The sequence below is a fragment of the Monodelphis domestica genome, chromosome 1 (genome assembly GCF_027887165.1).
Source record: "Monodelphis domestica isolate mMonDom1 chromosome 1, mMonDom1.pri, whole genome shotgun sequence".
Taxonomy (NCBI): Eukaryota; Metazoa; Chordata; class Mammalia; order Didelphimorphia; family Didelphidae; genus Monodelphis; species Monodelphis domestica.
The window spans coordinates 91,158,140-91,176,480 of NC_077227.1; the positions used below are offsets into that span (position 1 = coordinate 91,158,140).

Here is an 18,341-nt window from a genome sequence, read left to right on the forward strand (position 1 = left end):
ACCTACTAGATGGAAGGCCTCAAAACAGTCTATGCTTTTATAATTCATTAACTTTTAAACTAAGTTGCTTTTTCATAAAGCAAAAAAAAAAATCACTTAAAATTATGCTCATGACTTAGTTGTGAACCATTTTCTTTAGTTAGAAGAAGGAGCTAGTTAAGGGATCTGTTCTGTTTCTTCCCAGCTGTACTTTAATTCGATGGAGGCCCCCTGGATTTTTGTGTGGACTGACTACAAGAATTGCTATAAATATTTAAAGAATGAAAGAGTTTATAGTGGAGCATTAGGCTGCTAATGAAGGAAAGGAAACCAGGGCTAAGCTTAAAGTACAATTATTTTTCTGGACCCTTTGAGTACTAAAAATTCCACATTAATCTGATTTATTTCAGGAAGAAGGCATTGCAAAATAATCAAATGCTTCCTTTCTCTTAGTATCTTATTTTAAAAAGCCAGTGAGCTTTGACATCTGAGGGAAAACTTCATCAGAAGAATGCAGTTTTGTAGATTTGCATGTTCCTTGTGGGAGTTTCACATTTAGGGTAATTCCTGTGCAGTGGGCCAGAATCTTACTCTTGTGGACTTGAATCTGTAAATGAATGAACACAGGCACTGTAGTTCTGTCACTGTGAATTGGTGAGGCAATTGGTATCACCAAGAATTCAGGGTTTGGGTTTTCTTCTTTCTATGGTGCTATGGAGTCATGTGTGGGTTTGGATTTGGCGAGGAAAACTAGGAGGCTGTGCTTAATGTCCTTGAGATGGTTGTTATGGTACTGGACTTTAGGGTTCTTCTCTTTAGACTAGAAAGCATTTCCTGGGCCCCCTGTTTTACCTGTGTTAGCTTTGGGAAGTGGGAAGTCTTTTGATTTCAATGATCCCCAGTTTTCCCCTCTATAAAATAAGGATTTGGGACTAGATCATCATGAAAGGTCCTTTCCCATGCTAAATCGGTCATTCTAGGGAAACTCGAATGACCTAGTTTGCTGTCATTTTAAATTAAGTCATCAATTTCAATTTTGGGAGGAGGTTAACATTTTCATTACTACCTCCTTGATCATATTTTGTTTTGTTCCCTCCTCCCCATCTCAAGAAATATTACTGTCTGTAAGTGGAGTATGTCACACACATATGCAATGGATGCATATAAATGTCTGTTTTGCATGAAAAAATTTTATGGGTACAGTTTAGATGGTATTTGAAATTTCACTCCAGGGCAATGGCTTCCTGCCAGGAGTTCCAAAGGAATTCTTTCAACCTGGTCCTTAAATCATCCCTTGGGTGCCAACACAAAGGTATGCATTACTAGGGTCTTTATAGACATCCCTTGGCTGTGTGGTGGAAGCACAATTTATGGTGATCATTTCCAATTGATTTACACAATAAGAAGGTACTTTGCATGATGAGTAGGAAGTACATTAGCACTTTTTATTCCATTTGTTAAATCTTACATTGACCATTTTCAGAGAAGATTGCAAAACACTTTCTTACAAGGTGCTACTTAAGCATATTCTTATTAAGCAAACCCTCTGAAGGATCAGCTCCATAACAACTGAAGTCTAGGGAGAGAACTACTGTGTGGATTTCATTAATCCACATGAATAGGATTCTGTGTGGACATAAATAACAATACTGAGAGCATTCATTTTTTCTAGCCTGGTTGATTTATAAAAATTAGTCATTTCATATTTGCAATGGAGTCTCCTTTAAATATTGGTGCCTTAATGGTCTAGAGATGAAGATAGATTTAAAAATAGAAAATAAGTGAGGTTTCCAAAATGGTGGATTAGTGGAATTGCTTCATTGTATGTATAGATTTTTAAAAAATATAGATTTAACCTATATAAAGGTTTCACATTTATGCCATATTTCAATAACAATGGTGAAGTAGGGGCACTTTGAATGGTGAAGATTCCTAATCTTGAAGCAAAGGAATGGCAGCTAAGCACAGATAATCATTAAACAACCATCCACATAGGGTGAAGATGTAATTTAGAAATTCCTTACCTGCCTCCATCATTGCCCTTTTGCAAGTCCCTTCATATTTAGTGTTGGACTTTAGATGACTCCCATTTACCAACCTGGGGTTAGATGCACTGTGGATCACTCATTTTCTTCTCAATAGCAATAGCAAACTTTAATTGTTTTTTTTTAAATATGAATGTGGAAGGAAGGGATTGATATAGGAGGAGAGTAGCAAATAAGGGAAGTATAGAGAAGACTGTCAAGCCCCTAACTTCAAGGAACCTACTATCTATATTTAATTAGTGAGACAAGATAGGAATAGATAAAAAGTTAAGTAACAATAAGAATGTTAAAGAAGAGCACAAGATAATATGAAAATCAGTACCACATGGCATTGGTCAATACTTGCATAATCATGCAGCTCCTCAGCATAAAACTAGAAACTTTTAAATTTGACAATGAATTAATGATAATAATTATTTGGGTTTTTAAAAAAATGTTCTGGAAAAACAGATTCATGTATACCAGTGAATATTGGACCACTACTACTTTCTAGCATTATAAACTGGTTTTACATTAAACCCTATAGACCTAACAAACTGCTGTTATTTCTAACTGACACATGTATTAATATTGTACTTTTGAAAGTACAAATATAATGTGCAATTCCTTGTTTTTAAAGTTTATAATGACAAAATTTCCATGTTGTTAAATTTTTAAAAAACTGTCTTTATCAAAGGTGTTAGAATAAAATTCTCTACTATTATTCTGTCTCTTATTAGTAGATGTAGAAGTTAGGAAAAGGAAATTCAGTAGGCTAAAATGTCTTTATTTGGATTGAAATAATATCCAGGTTTGTCTAATCAAAAAGCTCTTACTAACTTTGTTGGGTTTCATTAATAATTTTTGGGATGGGATATGATTGGGGATGTAGACTTTAAATGATCACCCTACTGCAAATATTAAAAATATGGAAATAGGTCTTGATCAATGACACATGTAAAACCCAGTGGAATTGCTCATTGGCTATGGGAGGGGGGAGGAAGAGAGAGAAAGAATATAAATCATGTAACCATGGAAAGATATTCTAAATTAATTAATTAATTAAATAAACATTAAAAAATTAAAAAAAATATTTATGGGATGATCATATGCCAGTTAGGGAATTGCTTTAGCAAAAAGTTGAGTGAATTGATCTTTTTGATCTTATATTGGTATGTGTTTTCATATAGAGTAACTTTAGAGATCTTAATTGCAATTGTGCAACTATCATCATACATGAATCATATGCTATGTAATATGCTTATTCTTCTTAGAAACTCTGGCTTCCTTCAAGTCTCAGCTCAAAATCTATCTTCTGCAGGGGGCCTTTCCTAATTCCCCCCAGCTACTGTGTCTTCCTCCTTGAAGTTTCTGTTTCCTAGTTCTTACCTATTTAGTACCTTTTCCTCCTGTATCTATTCCCTCATATAGCTTGAAAATTTCAACTTATGTATATATTATCTTCTCCATTAAAAATTAAGTTTCTTGATGGACGGGGACTATTTTTATTTTTCCTTTGCATCCACTACACCTTGCCTAGTGCCTAGCACATAAAAAAATGCTTGCTTAATTGTTTGATACATTCAAAATGTCTTTCTGATAATAAAAGCAAAAATTAAATTGGAAACAAGTTTTTGATATGCTTAAACCATTAAATAATATGCCCAGAGTTGGATCCTCTTTTTGTGTTGAGTGAACTTTTGAAAATATTTTCCTAAGGGGCAGCTAGGTAGCTCAGTGGCTAGAGATCCAGGTCCAGAGATAGGAGGCCCTGGGTTCAAACCTACCCTCAGATACTTCCTAACTGTGTGATCCTGGACAGGTCACTTAATCCCTATTGCTTAGCCCTTAACACAGCTCTGCTTTGGAACCAATATATAGTATTGATTCCAAGACAGAAAGTAAGGTTAAAAAAAAAAAGAAAGTTATATACTAGTTAAATTTTTTTGCTAGAGAACTTTCAGTATAGTTTCAGTACAGTTGATGAAGAATCTTTTTTTATGATTGCCTTTGGAAACAGGAGCACCATATTGGACCCATACAGAGAAGATGGAAAAGAGGTTACATGCTGTCCCAGCAGCTAACACAGTGAAATTTCGATGTCCTGCTGGGGGAAATCCTATACCAAGTATGAGATGGTTAAAGAATGGGAAAGAATTCAAGCAAGAGCATCGTATTGGTGGATACAAGGTAATTAATTAATTATTACGTTTTGGGATTTTTCACTTAAAGTTTGTATTTATGAGCATGGTCCTTATCATTTTTTATTATCGAAATAATGGTTGTAGTGTTATTGTTTTTATTAAGGTTTCAGACTAAGTTCAGGACCCTTTGGGGGTATATAAGCATTGATATGAACCCAAAGGCTTGAGTCAGAATAGAGATATTCAGTGATTCTAAAAGATACTGATTTCTTCTACGATAATTGATGATATATATCATTGTAAGATTTGCAAAGCATGCTATGTATCTCATTTGCTCCACACAATAGTCAGATAAGGAAGGAATTGCATATATTGTTATCCACATTTTGTAGATGAAAAAACTAATGAGTTAAGTGACTTGCCCATGGTCATATAGTTATTTATTAATGTCAGTCATAGGATTTGAACCTAGTTCTTTCTGATTCTATGTTCAGAATGCTTTCTCCTTCACCAAATTGCCTTAACAATGTGGTAGTTCTGATGTAAAAAGAAATAACAACAAAAAGCACCAATTCTTATGAGAACTCACTAGACTTTAAACCTTAGGAAGAGGTGAGCAAGAGAGCCCACCCTAGAGCTAGCTGACTCTGGATAGGCTTGGAGTTGAGAGAACCTGGGTTCAAATTTGGCCTTGGGCACTTCTTAGCTGTGTGATCCTGGGGAAGTCACTTAACCCCAATTGCCTAGCCCTTGACCTTTTATTTTAGAGTTGTTACTGGAATAGAAAGTAATGTTTTAAAATAAATAAATAAACCCTAAGTAGAATATGAAAAATATTAAATTATTTATTTAGTTTTCAGAAATTCTTGGGACCTAGATGCAGAATTTCAGAACAAAACAAACAAAACAAGAGATTTTAGTTGTTTATAGACTGGACTACACATGTGATTTGAAATGCATCTCACCATTTATATTGTTCCTTATGATGCAATTTGTAAAAGAAAGGTCAAAAGTTGAGAGCCTGTTTTCTATGCATTTTATAGTCTATAAAACCTGAAACATGGAGCAGAATTTTAAGAAATATAAGAACAGGCCCTGAACTATGACCATTAGATGAGCTATGATGAAGGATTTGGATTTGAAATATTTCTAAGTTATCAGCAAATATCAGAGGAGTCAGAGTTAATACAGTTTTCTTCTATCTTCAGAGATTCTTTGAAATCAAATAAAAGTAAGATAAAGTTTGGTCATGTGCCTCATTTGGACCTATTAAAATTTGGCAAACCTCTCATGAAGTGTTTTCAGATGGGGGCAGCATGCCAATTTGAACCATTAACAGTGCATTTGAACCTTAGGTATGCTAATTAGGATCTGTTCCTATGTGCCAGATAGTAGTGGTTGATTTGGTCCAAAAGGTCTTGCAGAAAAGAATTTTGCTTAGATATTGGCACTAAGAAGATGGAGAAGGATGTCACTGCTCTGATTCCAACAAAGTGATTTTTATTTCAGAATCACAATGGTGATTTCAGTTGCCTGTGGGCTTTAAACACACACACACACACACACACACACACACACACACACACACACACACCGCCTCTTTTTTTTCTATTGTTTCTGAGAATTTCTTTTGCTTAAAGCCAGTGGGTAAGGAGTAAATTAAACACGAGGGAACAAAGGCAAGAGTGGGCATACATGAATCTAACTGATATTATTATTAGAAGGCAAGAATATTTATGCCAGGAGAGTTGAGCGGTCATTAAGTAAGGAGCTTTGGCAAACATTGTTGATATTTATTGAATACATAATGTGAACAATTATGGTATGATAGAAAGAGAGCTGGACTCGAAAACAGAAAGACTTGAGTTCAAGTCTCTTTTCTAATACAAGTTGGCTGTGTGACCCAAGAGTGCTCTAAGACTAAAGGTTGCAGAGAAGGTGCTGATCTATATTGGTAAATTGAGTTTCTTCACTTCAAAATTTTCCGTGCCACAGAGATAACAGATGGAGTCCCTATCCTTACTATGTACAAAGAAGAATAAAACTAATTTCTTTTTTCTGAAGATCTTATAGTCTAGTAGAGAGAATAAGATTTATTCACAAAACAAGTCCAAAAGGGTGAAATAAGAGCGGTGATCTAGGAAGGAGAGCTCACTTCTAACTAGAGAGAAATAAAGAACTTTTTGTTCAAGGGTGCTTTTGTCTATGCCTTATAGACTAAGTGGAATTATATTGGGAAACCTGGAATTAGAAATTTCTGGAGTTCCATAACTTTTTGGACTATTGATAAAGTAACAGGAAAAGAAAGTGCTATTATTTAAAATATAATCCTTCCTACTAGTTTGTTAAACTAAGTAACATATATTTGAAACAATAGAGGCAGCCATAGAGTTAACACTTGAGTTGCTTGAAGGGGGAAGGCTCTTTCTCATTCATTGAGAAAACATCTATTTTGTAGATTCACATTTTTATGGCTTCTATCCCTCAGCTGTCCTTTTTCTGGTGGAGCTCTCAGAAGTTGGTGTCACCACCATTCAGAGCCAGAATAAGGCATAGAAAGACACCCAGGCAAAGTTTGTTTGCTTCTGTAGGGAGCTTGAGACTCCGTTGCATAACATGTGATTTCACTTACCTGAAGCAAAATACCTATGGAGGTCAGATTGAAAAAATAGGTTATATGACAATGGTAAAAATGAAAAACATGGCTTGTTCTACCCTCTTGTGTATTGTATCCTGGGTAACTGCCTACCTCTCGACTTTGCTTTGTTCTTGCTTGGCCTTTGATGCCTTTTTGCTATTTTTTTTCATAATCCAAATTGACTTTAAAGAAACGGTCATCCCAAAATGTCACCTAATGAAAAATGTGCTTAGGATCATTAATATGGCATTGAAGAAGGTCTTAGGGGTCATTAGGGAAAACCCCCTCATTTTACAGACAGGGAAACTGAGGTTTATAGAGGTCAAGTGGCTTACCCAAGGTTACATTCATAAAAAATGCCAAATTTAGCAGGCTGAATATAAGCATAGAGGAAAGAAATCACATAATATATAAACTGTGCACTTCTCAGACGTCTTACACACTTGCTCTTTCTTTTCCATTTTCTCTTAATGAGGAAGGAAAGTGTCAAGTTTTCCAAAATGTAAATTTGCAGAAAGAAACTTCTAGAAAAGTTTCCATAAGAAACATTGGTTGTTTCTGTGAGTGTTTCTTTATAAATTTGCTTACTCCATAAACTGTGGTTGAGCTTAAGCAGCACAGCTGCCTAGCACCTTCCACCTTTTTATGAGTGGGGTAACTTGGCTACTTTCCATCAATTTACAGCTTTTTTTGAGATGTTAGAAAAATGAGGCCAGCAAGGGAACAAAAAAAAAAAAAACTAGTTCAGAAATATGGTAGGAACCTCATTTTACTGAAAATACCTAGTAGATGAATATAGTAGATGAAAATGTATATAATATACATTTTGTTTCAATTGCATTGACTAACAAAATAGACCTATCCATGATTAGGAGACAATTTACTTTATGCTTTGGCAACAAAGATATGACTAAAAATATAACTCTGGGTGGTTTACAATGGTGTGTGGTTGATTTGAAAAACTGCTATCTATGGACCCTTGTCAATACTTTGTAACATAGAGGAAATTTGACCTCTCTGGGTCTCAGTTTCCTCATTTGTAAAATGAGGACATTACAGTAGACCAGATGGTTTTTGCTTGAGGGGTTTCTGAACTTGTATGGAGAAAGAATTCCATCCTTACTTTCACTAACCTTCAATTGAAACTTGGAATTTCCTTGAATTATGACTTTAAAAAAATTATTTTTCTGAGAGGTCCATAGGTTAGTGCCCATGAGGCAGAAATGGTTAAGAAGTCTTGGACTGGATGATTTCTTAACTTTTTCATCTTTAACATTTGATCATATGAATAATTGCATTAAAAATTCTGCAAAGTTTAAATCTCACATATAAAACCTTATTTTTTGAAGCTAATTCTATTGGTTAGATTCTGAATTCAAGCAGAGGCTTGATGACCACTTTTCCCAAGATATTTTAGTGTAGTCTTATTCAGGCATCATTTGGACCTCTGTCAAGCTCTTATATTCTTTGATTCTAGGTTTCTGTAAAAAAAAAAAGTGAATGATCGATTATAATGTAACAACAGAAAATCAAGAAATTGGTTGTTACTAAACCTTAATATTTCCCAATTTCTTGCTAGGTAATGTTGGAGACAAAGGGGAAAAAATTCTTATATACACCTAAGCATACACCTTTTCATTATGCTTAAGTATGCACACAAGCACACACACACACACACACACACACAAACAACAACAAAAACCCTATTATGATACATCTAAACTAAAAGATTTATATTAGTTCTGCCCCTCAAAACCAATGTTGAAAAATGCTTTGTTAAAATACTTGAGGTATTCCTTAGTGGTCCAAACATTTGTTTTTCATATTTATTTCAGACACAAGAGAGAGAAAAATCCAGTCATTATACCATTTTTTCCCTATTAATCACAGTTAAACCCTACTTAATGCCTTGTGGGTAAATTAATCTGAACTGCATTTTTAAGGTTATTGCAATGCGTATTCTAAAGCCTTTATAATGTAAATTTCATTCTGAAATTGAAAGTGCATAATAAATCTAGAGTTTTAAGGGAAAAAATGACTAGAACTCATATTAACATTCTATACTCAGTTGAGCTTTTTCAATCTTTCATTTACCATCATATATCTAATTCCGTGACCATAGAACAAGAGAAATTAAAAAGATGTTTTGCTTTTCTCATTCTGATTTCATCTTTTCAAACAGTAACAATATTAATACTAGGGTTAGACCATGACAAACTTAGTGCTTGTTTCCTCTCGGTGAATTCAGATCCCAATTAATTCTAGGATTCATTGGCAATTGCATTGGAGATTTTAGAATGGTTTCTCAACCTTAAGTAAAAATAAAGGTGTGAACCAATAAATAGAAGAATAAATTCCACTCATTTGTTTAACCTGGCACAATTTTGTATAGGTTTAAGGCTATGCATGTTTTAGAAGTTGAAGCCACACACACTTACTGTAGACAGAGTGACCTTTGAGAAAGGAAAGAGTTGAGACAAAAGCAGAGTAGCTATCTCTAGAGAGAGGTGCTTTTGTCATCCATAGTTCCTTGCCTCTCTCCTCCTGAAACAACTAGAGAATTGTTTTCTAAAAGGAATGAGGAGTTTCCGTCAACCTTAGCATCAGGGATTACTAGAGCCAAACTCTCTGTATATCTCTTAAAAAGCAAACCTACCACTATCAGTCTTACTGTTTAAGCATTAACAGGTGTTTGTTTCCACCTCTACATTTTGATAAGCTGCCTTGTCCCAGCCCCTTTTATACACTATAAGTTCAGGTTGTTTAAACACAATGAAAATGGGGGGAATTTCTATTCTATCAGATTTGTAAGGGTTTTTACTTGAACCTCCACAAGTGGCTTATTTATGAATGAAGTATTATGGATCAGCATTAGTTCAATTATACTTTATTTGTTTTAGTCCTAACTGATAGGGGTTGAATTTTATCTTGGTTTCTGCCATTCAGACTGTTAGACAGAAATGTGAAAATTATAGAATCCCCGTGTTAACATTAGCCTCTGATTCAGAAAACCAGAGGAAAGGAGAAGGGAAATAATTGTAATCATCTGAATGTTTTTGGGCATATAGTACCTAACATTTGGAAGCTTGAAGATATTTCACATTGGGTAGACCAGCTAAGTGTGTGGTGGTTAGAGAGCTGGGGCACAGAGTCAGGAAGATTCATCTTCCTGAGTTCAAATCTGGCCTTGGATACTTACTGTGTGGCCCTGGCCAAGTCATTAAGCCTTGTTGCCTCAGTTTCTTCATCTATAAAATCAGCTGGAAAAGAAAATGGCAAACCACATCAGTATCTTTGCCAAGAAAATTCCAAATGTAGTCATTGAGTAGTTGGACACAACTGACCAACTGAACTCAACAAAAGACCAAATAACGGTATGATTGACTAAAGCAATGACTTTCCACCTATCTGGTTGTTTTTATGTCATAGAACTGTAGATATACCGCAGGAATCAGACCTAAGATATCCAGTCTAACTCCCTTTTGGGATCATCAATAGAATCAGAGAGCAATAGCTGAAAGGGACTTCAGAATCTATCCAACCCAGTCCAAACACTTCATTTTACAGATGGAGAAACTGAGGTCCAAGGAGGTTAACTGATTTATCACAGACTTTAAAACTATTAACTGATTGATCACAATTAGTTAATTGACTTTCAGGATTTAAACTGGAGTCTTCTCTTACTGACACAATTCTAGCAAATGCTTTATTTGTTACCTTAAGGACACTGGTTTAACCAAGAGAAGTAGCCTGAGGAAAGTAAGCAGAAGTATTTAGAAAAATCTACTTCTGTCTCAGGTTTTGTATTTTAGGTTATGCTTTGTAGAATTTTGTATTTGTATTGGGTAAGGAGACAAAAATAATTTTTTTTTTCTGTCAAATTCAGCAAACATACTTCTTGAGAGCACTATTTAAATTCCTGTGCTTCTCAGTCCAGTTCCCCTGGCTGATGAAGAAGAAAGATAACATGCCCTAAGGCTTGGGGGGGTGGGTAGGAAGGGCGGGCTAAGTGGGGACTCCAATAGGGCCTGCTGGAGTCTGCCTGCCTGTTGTGAAGGCCTGTAGCAGAAAAATTACTGCCAGAAGACTTCTACAACAGCAACCCCTCCCTGCAGAATCCTTTAAAATGCAGAGGTGTTCTAAATGTATCTTACTTATCTTTCATAAGGAATTTAGACCTAAAAAAGGCAGAAGAAGAATTTGGAAAAACCTGCTTAGGCCACATATTTTGTCTTCAAATCGAAAGAGTTCACACAACTAGGGCAGTGTAATTTTTTTTAAGCTTTTGTTTTCCCATTTTCCTGAGTTAACAAGAACTCAATCTCCAGGGCCTGTAAGGAATGACTAGTTAAAATAGTGTGACACTTGCTAAACAGGAATAATAATCATTGTTTGGGATTTACAAGGGATCCTTTGGGAAAATGCTGTAGCTTACTAAAATCTATATTGGTGATAGGAAAGGAATCAAAAATTGGGTCACTAAAAGGAGAAAATAAGCATCATTGGTATTGCATGGGGGTGGTATTGAGACTAGCCTACAAAATACAGAAATATCCGGTTGTTATAAATGTGCTCTTTATCTTAAAGGAAATTTGTGAATATTAACCACTTGTCACAGTGCTGCTCTAGGAAATAAACTGTGTGTGTATGTCCTAGGAGGGAGGGACTCGATATGGAATGCAATCACACCCAGGGAGAACTTGATGTAATAATGGATCACAGGCTACATGCAAGCTTACCATATGCTCTGATGTTAAAAAAAGGCAATGATCTACTAAGCTGTATATGCCAAGGTTCGGTGTCTCGGGCTAAGGAAAATAATATTCTCTCCCTTAGCAGTTTGGGTTCAACTCCATTTGGAATATACTATGCCAAATTTGGATCTAAGTGCAAGAAAGACATTGACAGTTTGGATGAAGTCCAGGGAAGGGCACTAGGGATGATTAAAGGCTTAAGGGAGTGACATTTGAGTGAGGGCTCAAAGAACTGAATATTTACAGCATGGCTAAATGATGGATTACATGACTTGGTGACGTAGGACCTATCGCCTCATCACTGAACTATGCCCCATGCAATTGACTCTGGAGGCTAAGGGGAACCCCTTTCTGAGAGGAGAATTCGGACTCTTGGCTCCTATCTCTGAAGCTCTCCTCCTCTCCCATTCCAGAGAACTATCTTCTATAGCACAAAAAAAAAAAAGAAAAGAAAAAGAAAAAAGAAAAAAAAGAAAAAGAAAAAAAGAAAAGCTTTTTTTTTTTTTTGCAAAATGTATTAATATATCAGTAAAGTTTTAATTTATATGAAATGTTCAGTATCAATGACCTCCCCTCCCTCAAACTCTGGAGTGGAAGGAGATGACTTCTTTTATCTCTTCTTTGAGGCCAGACTTATTCTTTATTATCTTTCAAGATATATTTTATGGTGGTTATTCTTTCCAGCTACATTGTTATAGTCATTCTTGGCTCTGCATATTGTCAGAAGCACATTTATTACAATATGTTACTTTGCATCAGTTCATAGAAGTCTTTCCATGGTTCTCAGTGTTGATCATACTCAATATAACAGCAATATTACATTATATCCATTTATAAGTTTGGATATCATCCAATCAATAGATATATACTTTATTTCTAGGTCTTGGCTAACACAAAAGTGCTACCATAGTGTGTGTGTATACAATAAAATAATATATATATATATATATATGTATGTATTTTAGTATATAGAGCCTTTCATCAGTTACCTCATATATGCTTAGCAATATGGATCAAAGGTTATGAACATTTAGACACTTAATTAGTATAATTCTAAATTAATTCCTAGAATCAAACTCATTCACAATTCTACCACCACTGCATTAGTGTGCCAGTATTGGTAATTTGCTGACAAATTGAGTGAGGATGAAAGCTCAGGATTGTTTTGATTTACATTTCTTTTATGACTGGAAACATTCTTTCCTATGATTGTTGGTAATTTGAAATTCTTTTCTTGAGAACTGTTTGCTTATATCTTTTGACCTCATGTCTGTTGTGGTTTTTTGATCATCTGTTTCTGTTCCTTGTCTATATGTCTTACATTTGTTGATAATTTTAGTCACATTTGACTCTTCCTGACCCCATTTGAGGTTTTCTTGGCAAAGAGTGGCTTGCCATTTCCTTCTTTCACTCATTTTATGGATTAAGAAACCAAGGCAAACAGAGTTAAATGACTTGCCCAGGGTCACAAAGCTAGTAAATGTCTGATGTAGGATTTGAATTCAAGATGAGTCTTCCCAGTTGCAAGTCCAGTACTCTATCCACTATGCTACCTACTGTCCTATTATCTTGGATACTGAATTCTTATTAGAGATACTTGATACAAATATTTTTTTCACATTCAATTCCTTACTTTCTTATTTTAGCTGCATTAATTTTGTTTATGCAAAAACTTCTTAATTTTATTTGATGAAAATTATTTTTATCTTAAATATGAATCATCCCTTATTTAATTAAGAATTCATCTCTTAAAGTTGAAAAAGGTAAAAGGTATATTTATCTTTAATTTTTTAGAACATGATCTTTAATAATCAGATCAGGTGTACCTTTAAAATTTTTTTTATGGAATATATGTTAAGGTGTTGATATAGGCTTAATTTCTGTCAGACTACTGTTCAGATTTCCCAGTTCTTCTAAGTAATATATTTTAAATTTTTTGAGTTCCATCATTTTCTGATTCTCCTTTGTTTACTCTTTTCCATTGATTCACTTTTCAATTTTTGTAACCAGTATTAAATGCCTTTGATGACTGCTATTTTATAATGTTGCTTGAGGTCTGAAAATGCCACCCCTTCCCACTTCATTCCTTCAATTTTTAAAAAATTTTCTTCGATATTCTAGGCCTTTTGTTATTCTAAATGGATTTTATTATTTTCTCCCTAGCTTTATAAAGCATACCTTTGCTAATTCATTGGCAGAAAATTAAATCTCCAAATGATCTCTAAAAATATTTTTGCTTCATTGGCATAGCCCAGTTGAATCTCCTTCCCCATATTTCACCTTACATTTTTATTTTTATTTTTACTTTTTTTTAAACCATAAGGGCTAGGCAATGGGGGTCAAGTGACTTGCCCAGGGTCACACAGCTGGGAAGTGTCTGAGGTCATATTTGAACCTAGGACCTCCCATCTCTAGGCCTGGCTCTCAATCCACTGAGGTACCCAGCTGCCCCCTTCACCTTACATTTTTATTAGAAGGTCTCATAACTTACATGAATGCTTTTTCTTTTTAATATCTAAGAGACCATATAAGCAGATAGTTGCTTATCTTAAGGTACCTGAGGATTCAGTTCTCCCTTAGTTGGAATTCTCTTGAACATAATGGATATCTAATAAATCAAGGGCTTAATTCAATATATTCCATTGGCAGATAGGATTAAGCTCACTTCCCAAGAAGGCTTTGCAGAGTCTTAGAAAACCAGTTGGAAGTTGGAGATAGTAGGAAGGCCAACAGTTATTTGTTAAAGTGTAATTGTTGGTTACCTGGATGAGGCACCTCAAGACCTGCAAATACAATCCCAGAAGAGTCTCCCTAGATTTTGTAGTAAAGCTAAGAACTGTTTAGTATAATCTAGGTTCCAAGTCCAAGGTATCCAGACTTGAAGGAAATTGTCATTTAGATCAATGACATAACAAGGATAACAGAGCCATACTTAATTCTTAATTTGTTATTTTATTCATTTAGCAAATATTTATTAAATGCCTACTATGTGCGAGGTTCTATGGTATGTTTTTTCCATGCTTTCTGGATCTGGTAGTCCTAATCCTCATGTCATTTATAGGTGAACGCACATTAAGTATAATGTGGAAACCATAATGGGAAAGTCCAGTTAAGAGGGACCCAGAGTACTAAGGAAATGTAAAGAAGGAACTTTAGGCTTAAGGGACACGGAGAAATCATCATGGAGAAAATGGAATTTGAGCTGGAACTGGAAAGAGATGCAAAAGTTTAGAGATGAGTATTCTTGACAGGAGGAATATATGAACAAATCCTCCCTAGAGGCTCGAAATTACAAGTAATAAAGATTGGGTGTGAAATACCGGAGGACTGATAATGATAACAATAGTAGTAGCCTACATTTATTGATCATGTTACTGAGACATTAAGATGGAGAATTTGGCACATGTGTATTATGGTCAGACTCCATCATTCCATAATACTATTTATCTGGTGTATATAACCTTTGAGTCCATTTTTACCATTCCGTATTGTGAATCTGCCAAGTATCTATTCTTGGTACCCTAGACTTAAGCTCTTTGGTTTAATCATGAAACATTTACATGAGTTAAAAATCCTTGCCCCCTTTGTGGCTCTGAGTCATTGAATGACAGAATAATTCTAAAATCATGTCAGTTTCTAATGAACTTATTGATCATGCTAATGGTTATTCTTTAGCTGCCACATTTCTACATACTTGAATGGAAAGTAAACATAGCATTCAAGTCCTCTATCTTCCCTCACTCCCTCTTTCCCTTCATAGTGTATAATGCTTAATACAACCAAATTTTAATAACTTTTATTATCATCGTTTTAGGTACGAAATCAGCACTGGAGTCTTATCATGGAGAGTGTGGTTCCATCTGACAAAGGAAATTATACATGTATAGTTGAAAATGAATATGGATCCATCAACCACACATACCATCTTGATGTTGTTGGTAAGTACAATACTACCTGAATGGATAAGCCTAAATTATTTTTTTATCTCTTTTTTGTTGGTTCAAGCTTATTCTTTATTCTCTTTTAAGGTTAATTCTTTTTAAACTCTTACCTTCCATCTTGGAGTCAACACTGTGTATTGGCTCCAAGGCAGAAGAGTGGTAAGGGCTAGGCAATGGGGGTCAAGTGACTTGCCCAGGGTCACATAGCTGGGAAGTGTCTGAGGCCAGATTTGAACCTAGGACCTCTCATCTCTAGGCCTGGCTCTCACTCCACTGAGCTACCCAGCTGCCCTCTTAAGGTTAATTTGATTGTTTTAATGATGATTATTCTTTCTATTTATATTGTGGTAGTTGTCTTTGGCTCTGTATATTTTACTTTATACCAGTTCAAAGAAGATTTTCTATGATTCTCTGCATTGATCATGTTCATGATATTCCATTTCATTTATTTTTCATGATTTGTTTAGACATCTCTCAATCAGAATATGTCTATTTCATTTAGAACTTGACTACTACAAAAAAGTGTTGACATAATTATTTTAATGTATATGAAGCCTTTCATATAATCTAGTTTGACTAATTGAAAAGAATAATGGATGGCTAGTTTTATAGATAGTTTAAAGATAGATTATTATTTGTTTTCTTTTTTACTACTTCCAAATACAGCTTCTTATTTGAGAATACTTTTTTTTTTGACAATTCCTTATCCCTTGGTTAGTCAAGTTTTGTGTGCCCTCTGTACTATTCTTAGTTCCTATCTAGGGTAGGGCAAGTATAGAGTAAAAAGTTGACAGTTTGGAAACTGATATTAGTTAGACAAATGTTACTGGATATCAGGAAAAACACAGAAGTAAATGTTACAGTATACTGTGATAGAATTTAAAAAGATACAACAAAAGAAAATATCTTCTATGAGTAAAGAGTTGATACTATGGTAACAGCTGATGGGTGAGATTGCCACTGAAATTTCCTTCACTAGCTCTAAGATGAGAGTTTTTTTAGAACATAGATGGAGATCTTACCTACCATTGGAAACAAACGGGTAGAGATTACCCATTGAAAATCGTAAAGACCCTAGACAAAATCTTGTTCAACCTCCTCATTTTATAGATGAGGAAACCAATGTCCCAGAAGATGAAAGGCCAAGGAGTAGTAAAGCTGCCACTCACATATAGATCTCATGATTCCTGGTCCACTGCCCATTGCACTGCACAGAGTCTGTCTATCTACTCTGATAGTTAACTTTGCTTTCCATTACTAGAGGTGATTACCTCATCTTGTAAGAAGATGCCAAATTTGTTAGAAATAGTTTAAAAGATGGAGGAATGGAAATCTAGGCCATGTTACTATGCAAATGATCTGAGACTTAATAAAGGATGCAACATTCAATGGTATTCAGTTCTTAGGTTGTTTTCATTAAATGTTAGCATTTCTTTTCCTTAGCTACTTAATAGTAGTAATTTGCTGAAATTAAAGAACTATATTTTATATATACCCATAGTATAGTTCACAGAAACTGTGGTAGTAATAATAATTGATATTTATATTGAATTTTCAAGTCTGCAAAGCCCTTTGTATACATTATACATAGTTCCTACTTCACAGAATAGTTGTGAAGTTCACAACTGCCATTATCATCCCCAGATTACAAATGAGTAGACTGAGGTTCAGAGAGGTTGAATAATTTACCTATAGTTGCATAGCTTTAAGTGAGTATAAATATAAATACTTGGGACTCTCAATCCATCTATTTCTCCTTACTTAAATACTTGTGAAATAATTCTGATTAAGAGACCATGTGGGTTAATTGAAGATTGAATTGAATTGAATTGAAAAAATTGCTTTATCAATTGATGAAAATTATGAAAAATAAATTGAATCTAAAATGTATGACTATACAATCTCTTTTTTTAAAATTTTATAATATTTTATTTGATCATTCCCAAGTATTATTCATTAAAGACAAAGATCATTTTCTTTTCCTCCCCTCCACCCCCCGTAGCCAATGCATGATTCCACTGGATATTACATGTGTTCTTGATTCGAACCCATTGCTATGTTGTTAATATTTGCATTAGGGTTTCCTTTAGAGTCTCTCTTCTGTCATGTCTCCTCAACTGCTGTAGTCAGGCAGTTGCTTTTCCTTGGTGTTTCTACTCCCACAGTTTATCCTCTGCTTATGAATAGTGTTTTTTCTGCTGGATCCCTGCAGATTGTTCAGGATCACTGCATTGCCACTAATGGAGAAGTCCATTACCTTCAATTGTACCACAATGTATCAGTCTCTGTGTACAATGTTCTCCTGGTTCTGCTCCTCTCGCTCTGCATCACTTCCTGGAGGTTGTTCCAGTCTCCATGGAGCTCCTCCACTTTATTATTCCTTTTAGCACAATAGTATTCCATCACCAACATATACCACAGTTTGTTCAGCCATTCCCCAATTGATGGGCATCCCCTCATTTTCCAGTTTTTGGCCACCACAAAGAGCATAGCTATGAATATTTTTGTACAAGTCTTTTTGTCCATACAATCTCTATCTTGACTAGTCTAGTGATCAATTTCATCTCACATGACCCAGGGTCATCCTTTTAATCTCCAGAAGAAGATATGTTACTGTGAAAATAGAAGATTTAAGAGATTAGGTTTCCATCAGTAACAAGGAAACTTTTTTGAATTGGTGATTGTTTTACATGTAAAATAAAGTTAGCAGATTGTCTTCTGATTTGCTTCAGAGACAGAAAAATGTCCTGCTGTTTTGGGTTTCTGGATAGTTTAGCTACACTTAATTGAGGTTTTTTGTTTGTTTTTTACCATGCAGTTGGCAATTGATAAATATTTGCTAAACTTAAGTGTTCATGGGG

General features: G+C 34.9%; 1 protein-coding gene across 16 annotated transcripts in view; it reads left to right on the plus strand.

Moving 5' to 3' along the window:
• FGFR2 (fibroblast growth factor receptor 2) overlaps positions 1-18,341 on the plus strand; it is a 124,276-nt gene that overhangs the window by 46,696 nt on the left and 59,239 nt on the right. For all 16 annotated transcript variants that reach the window (XM_056803261.1, XM_056803268.1, XM_056803264.1 and 13 more), the window contains 2 exons: positions 4,024-4,193; positions 15,354-15,477. In XM_056803261.1, the coding sequence (XP_056659239.1) occupies positions 4,024-4,193; positions 15,354-15,477 (294 nt within the window). The remainder of the gene's footprint in view (positions 1-4,023; positions 4,194-15,353; positions 15,478-18,341) is intronic.